Raw genomic sequence first — 11029 nt, forward strand, 5'->3', positions numbered from 1 at the left:
CCAGTAGGCGTTGTTTACAGGATACATAATAGCTTTAACAGATCACGTGTTACAGGTAACCTCTACCCAGCAGGCGTTGTTTACAGGATACATCACTGACACAAACAAATGCTCAACAATTATGATACCGAATGTCTGCAAACGTCATCACAACAACTGAGCAATGTCGACACGGGTGTTTGTTGAGGGTAATTTCCCACGTGTATTACACGCACGACACCTATCGGTTGATTGTTGGAAACAATGTGCGCACACGAACCTATACTACGGGCATTGAAAGCTTGTTTATGCACAGCTATTGACGTCGTTCTTACATAGATCTATCTTAATGATATTTTTTTGACAAATAGATACGTCATCGAGGTATTTGGAAAGGTTGTTTGTGAAAACTGTTGGCCTCGATCCCTTAATTTCAGTAATAACTGACAATCAATTAAAATAATTCGAAAAATGTTCGATCTTGTTTATCTCGATGTCACACTTGACGTGAGAACGTCAGCTGATACAAACATAGCATTTAAACTACATACGTCATTTTACTGTTGCTTTGTATTTTCATATCTCCCCTTAAACAAGAATTTAGATAAAAGAGTTTCCATTTAGATCAGATGAAGCGAGTCTATGATTTCTGTATTTTGTGTCGCCTGTCGTCTTACGAGTGCCGAAAATCATGAATATCGTATGAAATGGGAACGAAAGTAAGATGCTGTTTATCATATAACTTAGACATTAAATAAAAAAAAAGAAGAAAAAACGCGATAACAGTTTGATAACACCATTAATTGGCGACGTTCTCACTCTGATTTTATTGACGTCATAATGCATATGACGCCATGCAGTTATGACGTCACAATGGAAACAGATGGAACCTTCAACCAATCAAAGTTTCGCTAGATAATATTAAGCATGGACGACAAATTAAGATTATGTACCGGGTGCTATTACATTGATGACGGGACAGCTATGTGACGTGTGGTACTTCATTTATAACAAGTTAGTGTGAACTGAGCAGAGAGACGGAACTCATTACCACAGCCTGATACGAGGTACAGCCGTCAGTTTGGAGTATCTAATGTCTTACAGCAAGCCGACTAACATGATGATATCTTATTCAAATAAATAATATGTAGGTCAAAATAAAAAGTTTGCATGAAGTAAATTATTTTTCTTGATCTTGTCAAGATTTATTTTATCAATTCATCAGAAAATGTATAGTACAGTTGTTATTAAATATCTGATGCAGGGATTTCATAGGGTCACGAGTGCTGATTTTAATTTCTGTTGAATCTATTACTAAACCAATGACTACTAAAATCCCACGAAGATATAAGGTGTTATATATCATTGGACGGACGAATGGTTAGACAATCCGTTCAATCCATTATCACACACCTCCCGACAAACCAAGATGTCCCGAACTTTTTAATAAAGCGACAGTGATCGTATTCGATAAAAATAAATTAACATTGGGGAGGTAAAGTTTTTATATAAAAAAATATATATATATATATATATATATATATATATATATATATATATATAACATTTGTATGTTCACGTGTTCAGGTAGGACGATATGTTAACGTGTTCAGATAGGACAATATGTTAACGTGTTCAGGTAGGACGATATGTTCACGTGTTCAGATAGAACGAGGACATTCTATTACTGGATATTAATTAATTAAATCAATATGATATGGCAGGCAATATTGTGTATCTTTGAATATTGAGATTAATTCTGGTTGATTAAACTCCACTCTTAACCAGTATTTAATGGACAAACTTTACATTGCTTCTTTATAATGAGGAGACAGATTAAAGTCTGTATATCATCATCCACAGGATCCATTTTCTCCTAAGTAGATGAACAGCCAACACAACTTATTCATTCCGTCGTTTATTAAAATGTACTTATGAAATAATGAAGCCCATGGTTAAGCATTAGACCGGCTATCGACCGTGGTATTTATTACTGGTCGTCCGTAAACACGACTAGATATTATATAGAAAGATGGACTAATCAACGATTTTACATCAGCATGACTCTCGTAGATTGCTGATAACATTAATCAATAGCATGTAACACCCAACAGGGTACGTGTTTTAATACAATATACACAGAGGAATCAATATTAAACAACGGTTATCGCACCTGTAGTAACACAATGTGGTTAGCTGGAAGTTGGTATTGACCAATTTATCAAAGCATAATTGGCAATATCTATGTCATATTGCGTCCACGCATGAATGAAAGTGAATTAAGGGTGATTAAAGAATATCAAAGTGACCTAATATTACCACGGAGGAAGACCAATGAACATCAGTATAACCCGATATCTTTAACGGAAAGTTCCCAATAGACCATGGTTTGACAGTAAACTCGGATTAAGAATAACAGTTGACAAATAACCCGTGGTCTACTGTACAACATATCACATGTTTTCTAACAGATCGTGAGTTGATACTGAGACCTGTAGTCTCATAAGGCATGCCAGTTGAATCAATTTTCTCATACTAGTTGGAAATGGGATTTTTAAAAATGATCTCGAGTGATTAAATTAATTTCTCCTAAAGAACGCTGCATGTTGCGGGCAGGATATAAAATGGAATTTTATAAAAATCAGTAAAAACAAAATTGACTTTGCCTTCCGCCTGATGCTGCATTGATAATTCAAAAGTCATCGTGTTTGTTTGTAAATCAATTTAACGTTGATGAAATCGACAAGGGCAATATCTTACGAAACTCAATAACACTCGCCATGGTACTAGATGATAAAAAACAGCAAGCATGTTCGTTTGGCCTTACTTGGAGGGCGCACTCGCTTAAAAATAAATATGTTTCATTATGTTCGCCGAGGAGACGTACAAACTGATAATTCATTTGAAATCTTGTTCATGATATGTAGGAATGACTGAGAATCTACCACTAATGGACAGTTGATGTGGCTGTAGATATCTACTGTTTAATATATATTGTTAAAGGCTTAGCTGTTACGCTAGGTTTTTCATCGTCTCGCCGTCCGTCCGTCGAGCCGTCCGTCCCAAACCTTTGGTTAACGTTTTTTTTACTGTCGTTCACTGAACAATTGTTTTTGGATGTAGAGACTTTACAAAAGGTTCTTTAGGGTCTAAGTTTATTGTTTTAGGCAGAAAATGAAAAGCCTTTTTAATTAGTTTGCCTGAATTGTTCTGGCATTTTTTTCTGTCTAAACTTTTTTTAAACGATTCACCACTATTTTACTATAATAAAATATGAATTTAAACTTGTCTTGCTTGGTAGTACTCGATATGCTTGTTTATGAAGATAATTAACACTTAGGACACCTGAGATAAATGTTTATTTACGTGTCAGTGTTACAGGTATACACATTAGAAGTGGTATAATATACAGATAAACAGCCAGCTTGACTTATGGGACAAAATAAGGTTAAAAGTATTCAAATGGTTAAATTCTGAAAAGTTTGGACATTTGTCTGACTCGATAAAAGTCATCTTTCATCAGAATAATACCACTGTCTATACATTCTATTATACAATGACGCTAGTCTCTTACCGATTTTGTCTGAACTTATCTGACGCCATAACAGGACAGGAACAGGCTAGTTCAATTTCAAATGATTTATATAGTATCGCTATAGTAACCGAGGGCCTTAACGCGAGACTTGACACAACAGCAGAGTTCTATTCTTGATCAGCTCTAGTCGGGATATCAGAAGGTTGTAGTGCCGAGAAGGTATCGACAAGTTCTGCTTTAGACAGTGTGTACAAAGTAAGATGTCGACTTCACTCAAATCCCGCGCCATAGAAATTGAGATTCATCTAGATTCTTATAAACAGTAAAAGATATATGTGACTGAAAACGACATGGAAAAATAATTCTCCGTCTGGGAACGAACTTCCTCAAGTTAGAACATCTACAGATAGTTGGTAGACTATTTCCATAGACGGAGAGCCCTTGTACGGAACAAACAGATATGATGAGTGTCGTAACCTTTCAGTTAGAATGATCCAATATTCTAAACTTTTCATGTAGTAAGTGAACTTTTACTTCAACATCTTAACATTTGATGAGGCTGAAAACGATTTCACTAACTCATTGTCTCAATTTACAGTGTTTCGATCCAAAGCATAACTGAAGATTTCTTCATTTGTCTGGAATAATTTCACCTATAGGTTAATATCAATTGTAGGGACTTTTCATCAATTCCTGTACCAGAACGGCACCCAGTGGAAAGTTAGAAATATAGCGTATTACGAAAACCAGAAAAAAATGGACAAAGAAAATTTCCCTACGCATGATTATCCGTGATTCAAAGATGAACAAATTATAATGTTTCTCCATACGCTTCTTTCAATCTGAAAACAGGCCAACACTTGAATATCAACAATCACAACAGTTTTGGCATCTGAAATGTAACATTATGAACAAGTCTGACGACTGGATATCAACAGTATGAACAAGTCTGACGACAGGATATCAACAGTATGAACAAGTCTGACGACAGGATATCAACAGTATGAACAAGTCTGACAACAGGATATCAACAGTATGAACAAGTCTGACGACAGGATATCAACAGTATGAACAAGTCTGACGACAGGATATCAACAGTATGAACAAGTCTGACGACAGGGTATCAACAGTATGAACAAGTCTGACGACAGGGTTTCAACAGTATGAACAAGTCTGACGACTAGATATCAACAGTCTGAACAAGTCTGACGACAGGGTATCAACAGTATGAACAAGTCTTACGACAGGATATCTACAGTATGTACATGTCTAACGACAGGATATCAACAGTATGAACAAGTCTGACGACTGGATATCAACAGTATGAACAAGTCTGACGACAGGATATCTACAGTATGAACAAGTCTTACGACTGGATATCAACAGTATGAACAAGTCTGACGACAGAATATCAATAGTATGAACAAGTCTGACGACAGGATATTAACAGTATGAACAAGACTAACTACTGGATATCAACAATATGAACAAGTCTGACGACTGAATATCAACAATATGAACAAGTCTGACAACAGGATATCAACAGTATGAACAAGTCTGACAACAGGGTATCAACAGTATGAACAAGTCTGACAACAGGATATCAACAGTATGAACAAACAAGGATATCAACAGTATGAACAAGTCTGACAACAGGATATCAACAATATGAACAAGTCTGACGACAGGATATCAACAGTATGAACAAGTCTGACAACAGGGTATCAACAGTATGAACAAGTCTGACAACAGGATATCAACAGTATGAACAAGTCTGACGACTGGATATCAACTGTATGAACAAGTCTGACGACTCGATATCAACAGTATGAACAAGTCTGACAACAGGATATCAACAATATGAACAAGTCTGACGACAGGATATCAACAGTATGAACAAGTCTGACGACAGGATATCAACAGTATGAACAAGTCTGACGACAGGATATCAACAGTATGAACAAGTCTGACGACTGGATATCAACAGTATGAACAAGTCTGACAACAGGATATCAACAGTATGAACAAGTCTGACAACAGGATATCAACAGTATGAACAAGTCTGACGACTGGATATCAACTGTATGAACAAGTCTGACGACTCGATATCAACAATATAAACAAGTCTGACGACAGGATATCAACAGTATGAACAAGTCTGACGACAGGATATCAACAGTATGAACAAGTCTGACGACAGGATATCAACAGTGTGAACAAGTCTGACGACTGGATATCAACAGTATGAACAAGTCTGACGACTGGATATCAGCTGTATGAACAAGTCTGACGACAGGATATCAACAGTATGAACAAGTCTGACGACAGGATATCAACAATATGAACAAGTCTGACAACAGGGTATCAACAGTATGAACAAGTCTGACAACAGGATATCAACAGTATGAACAAGTCTGACAACAGGATATCAACAGTATGAACAAGTCTGACGACAGGATATCAACAGTATGAACAAGTCTGACGACAGGATATCAACAGTATGAACAAGTCTGACGACAGGATATCAACAGTATGGACAAGTCTGACGACAGGATATCAACAGTATGAACAAGTCTGACGACAGGATATCAACAATATGAACAAGTCTGACGACTGGATATCAACAGTATGAACAAGTCTGACGACAGGATATCAACAGTATGAACAAGTCTGACGACAGGATATCAACAGTATGAACAAGTCTGACGACAGGATATCAACAGTATGAACAAGTCTGACGACTGGATATCAACAGTATGAACAAGTATGACGACTGGATATCAGCTGTATAAACAAGTCTGACGACAGGATATCAACAGTATGAACAAGTCTGACGACAGGATATCAACAGTATGGACAAGTCTGACGACTGGATATCAACAGTATGAAAAAGTCTGACGACTGGATATCAACAGTATGGACAAGTCTGACGACTGGATATCAACAATATGAACAAGTCTGACGACTGGATATCAACAGTATGAACAAGTCTGACGACTGGATATCAACAGTATGAACAAGTCTGACGACTGGATATCAACAATATGAACAAGTCTGACGACTCGATATCAACAGTATGGACAAGTCTGACGACTGGATATCAACAGTATGAACAAGTCTGACGACAGGATATCAAGAGTATGAACAAGCTGATTGTGATATTTAAGTACCTCTTTCCTCTGTGAAATATGTGAAATAAACAATTTAATGTTTAAATTAGTAGTTGTTCTCGATTCACTACAGCTACCTAGATAATGTTGAAATCAATAATTCAATATATACTTATTGGCTGTCATATTTAGAACAACACCTACATGTTGATATAAAGATGTGTAATGACCAGCGCAAATCTACTGATAAATACTTATACATGTACAAATTACTTAATGCATGATATGGTTAACATTGCCCATCTCGTGCCACACCAGTCGGCGGCCTGTACAGTGTAATTTAAAACATGTAGACTGACAAACAAACTGCAACAGTACTTATAAATATATATAAGTAGTTTTTACTAATAAATAAAAAAGGAAGAAAATTTCTACAAAATCTCAAAAATTCTCAATCTAAAAGAAATATATTATTTTTAGAAATCAAGTACATTGTTTGAAAGAGAATTTTTTTTACTTAATTTGAAATACCAAGAGACATAAATTACGTCCATATGTCACAACATACAAGTATACTTACTGCTGCCATCGGTGGCGGCCCGATGGATCATATGCTTTTTTTCCACCATTTTTTGTCACTTATATTTTGAAGAAACTAAAAAAATCCAATAAAAATCCGAAAGGTTTGACTATACAAATGAAGAAACTATGAATATTCGTCACATTTTGGTTTTAGTTTCAAACCAGCGACCCTTCTATTGTTTTCTTTCGGATCCACACACAAAGGTCTACCGTTCTTACGTAGAACCTGGTTTCAACTGATATCAAAACAACACATACACAGTACCGAAGAGCAACACGGCTTCTGAGAGGAAATCGATCGCCGTAGGTCCGTTAGACGCATGCGCCAGTTTTACTGAGTCTGTGATCGATGTATTTGGAAAACATCGGAGGTTACCACTTGTGCATTGGTGCTGAAAGCTTCCGACTCGCTTCGTTGTTCCTGTAGAGACCGTTGCGGCAGCATAATTCCCCCGAGTAGGGACCAGCGTAATCGGAAAACATCACGGATTTCATATTTGTGTTAACATTCGAAAATGGCTTGCTAATGAATTCCACATTGAATTAATAATGTTTAACACTGCTAAGGGTATCTGTTAGGATGGGAAAACTTCAAAATAATTTGATGAGCGTTTTATTCAGAAATCGTGAAAATTAATGTACGCTGTATAAATAGGACGGGGATTTACGTTTTGATTTTTGTAAAATTAAGAATGATGAGACTTTTTCTTGTTGTTTCCTCCGCTAGTTCTCTCCTCCGATTGTTTATTGGTTTTATAGTAGAACCTCTAACTGATCTGGACGAAGGATCTCCTGAAAATATTTCATTCACAAAGCTCTTCCACTTACTTGACGCTTTTGTTGAAAATATTTATGATATATTTTTTCCTGCACACTATTATTAGAATAACGGAAATTATTATCGTTTTCTCAGAAGGGGTACTGGGATGTGTTCTTCCAACTAATCGTAAATGACCTTGATCGTTATAGCTAGACACACAACCCGCGGACGAAATCTGACATGGGACACCGACACATGCGCAGACGAGGATACAGTGTCGGTATCGTTACCAAGGGAAATGCCATTGATGAAATATTGATGATATTAGCTCTATTCACGCTGGTGCACCGCCCTGTGTTTGTATTGACGCATATATCTATAGATATTTAATCCTATACGTCCAGGCCGTCATCCTGACGGTCCGTCCACAATTGTGATATGTAAAAGGTCGCTGTTTCAGACGTAAGAGTATGAAGTACACTAATCTATAGTATCCTTTACCGATGGACACTGTTTAACACGTGGGGCGATCAGTTTGTAGTATAATAAAAATAATTTCTGATATTTTTTTTTTGCTGCAGCCATGGTCATCTTCGATACAGTTGAAATTTGTACCGGGGTAATTTTCCCTTTGATGTTTCACATTTCAATAAATCAAGGTTCACCTTGATTATGCAAAATATGAAGCAACGGCAGTTTTTCACAAATGACCCAACTATCAAAAAATTTATACTTTTAAAAAGAATGTGACTTTTTTTTCAAAACACTACTGAATCTCTTGAACAAGAGACTTATAGGGTCTGTACCGCTCACCTGGTTGAGTTTGCTGAAATGAATTTATTTCAATTAAGGAAAAAGTATTTAGAAAACTTGTATCGTGTCCTCGTTATAGGCTCAACCCTCGTCCCAAACGGGGTTACATGCAACATTTGTAACAAAAGATCTTTTCACCAAGGATGTCTTCAGCTCCAACATAAGAAATATTTTAAAGAATTTGCCATACTGGGTCCAATCCTTTTCACCTCAGAGGCCTGACCACTCTATTTATACAAGATTGATTTTCCATAAGCATGCTTCACACCAAATTTGGACAATATCTTGCAATTCCTGAAGAACAAGATAGATTTCAAAGAAATTTAAAGTTTTCAATTTTGGGTCCCACCCCTCTGGTCTCAGGGGGCCATGGCCCACCGTTTACACAAAACTAATTTCCCTGCACCCAAGCATGCTTCAGATCTATTTTGGACAATATCCAGAAATTCCTGAAGAAGATAATTTTTTAAGAAATGATTAAGATAAGGGGGTGGGGCAAGACCCACAGTTTATACAAAATTAGTACCACTTCCCCAAGGATGCTTCAGACCACGTTTGATCAAAAAGGAAGAAAAAGCTTTATAATTGAAAATGGAAACAAAATATATATGGCAATATAAATCATTTCCATTCCATTCGCTGTGTGTTTATATCTGAAGATAAGGCATGTAATGTTTAAATCCTTGCCTTCAAAAACGATTATATTTCTTCTGAATAAAAGAACTATGTATGCTTGTTTTATAACCAAGGAATACTTACTCACACATTTTCAGAGATGAATAAACTGCCTCGTTTTTATTGGATTCGTTAACTTCACAATACATGCACTCAGTATCAAAAAAATGTCATAGATATTTGATTATTTGTTCAACTTAACCTTTGTTCGAGTTTTCTATTACATTTTTAATTACGTCGTGATGACAGTCGTGTGTGTGGGCTATATGATCGAGGAAATAATGTAGTGTTGGGATTAAGGTATGGACAAAAGGGAACTCACTCGCCTTCACTTACTACGAAAGTTTTTGGATATATAGGCTTGAACGTTTCTGGAACAGGTAGGATAACTGAATTTCTGCCTGACAATCGCCCAGTTGATTTTTATCCGGAGTTTGTGCTCCTGTCTATCTGAGTCTAGGAGAGGGATGCAACAGTATGATGCAGGTTTTGTCGTGTTTGACATATTCTGTATCTGTAACCTGCTACACACATATAGGAACGGCAATCTCGGTTAACTTGTTTGAACTGATAAGTTTGGTTTTTGTACAAGAGTGTGAAATTATTAAAATTCTTAATTTGTAGGTTTACAAGAAACACTACCACCTATTACAACTGAGCACCTTTTGGTTTTTAATTAAACTAGCTCTTAAAAATATATATTCTCTCTCTCTGTATATATATTTGCTAACTATATATAGAATTGTCTATATCTATATCAAGAAACACTACCACCTATTACAACTGAGCACCTTTTGGTTTTTAATTAAACTAGCTCTTAAAAATATATATTCTCTCTCTCTGTATATATATTTGCTAACTATATATAGAATTGTCTATATCTATATCGGTGAATGTAAGATCTATAGCGTCCGTCCTATAAGGTATCCCATTTTCTACATCCATCGTTACAACACTGGGAAATGCTGTACAACAGCTACTAGAAGTGAATGTGTTAAGAACGATAACTCATTTATTGTGAGCTACGTTTCTTTCCGTTTTAAATGCGCTCTATTTTACAATGAAATCTGAAAGAAACGACCTGTAGTGTATGTGAAAGTACCACGTGATTATGTAGCTTTGATAACTATAGGCATTTTAACTATGCAATGGGTTGTAGTGTGATACTGATTGTAGAGCGAATGTATCAACTATATAAACACTAATTATACACTTAGTCAGAAATACAGGGCCGCCAATATATAAAAAATATTCAATGACAATTCAACAAGATGTTTAGTGTTTTTTTTTTTTTTTTTTTTGCATGTAGCGAAGCTATACAAAGTCGACAGGAACTGTATCATTTTAAAAGATGTGCTCAAAAAGGCTTTCCAAAAGTCTCGAGAAAAGTTTGACTTTAGCTGTCTCCTTTTAACAGATACGTCATCAAATCACAGACGTGTTACCAAGGACATAAACAAACCAACGAGTTTCTATTTGGCAAGAAAACGCCAATATCGGGTATGGTCACCACGTTTCTGGTATATTTCTTGTGCCCGTCGTCTCGTACCATTGACCAGTCGCCGAGGTTTATTC

The 11029-nt window shown here is 36.2% G+C and overlaps 1 protein-coding gene across 1 annotated transcript in view; it reads right to left on the reverse strand.

Moving 5' to 3' along the window:
* Window positions 1-7253, reverse strand: part of LOC132554486 (synaptotagmin-11-like) — a 43755-nt gene extending 36502 nt beyond the window's left edge. The window contains exon 1 of the mRNA XM_060218801.1: window positions 7205-7253. Within this exon, the coding sequence (XP_060074784.1) occupies window positions 7205-7253 (49 nt within the window). The remainder of the gene's footprint in view (window positions 1-7204) is intronic.
* Window positions 7254-11029: the final 3776 nt, after the last annotated feature.

The sequence above is a fragment of the Ylistrum balloti genome, unplaced genomic scaffold (assembly GCF_031769215.1).
Source record: "Ylistrum balloti isolate Yb309-2 unplaced genomic scaffold, AGI_CSIRO_Ybal_v1 Utg369640, whole genome shotgun sequence".
NCBI classification, from domain to species: Eukaryota; Metazoa; Mollusca; class Bivalvia; order Pectinida; family Pectinidae; genus Ylistrum; species Ylistrum balloti.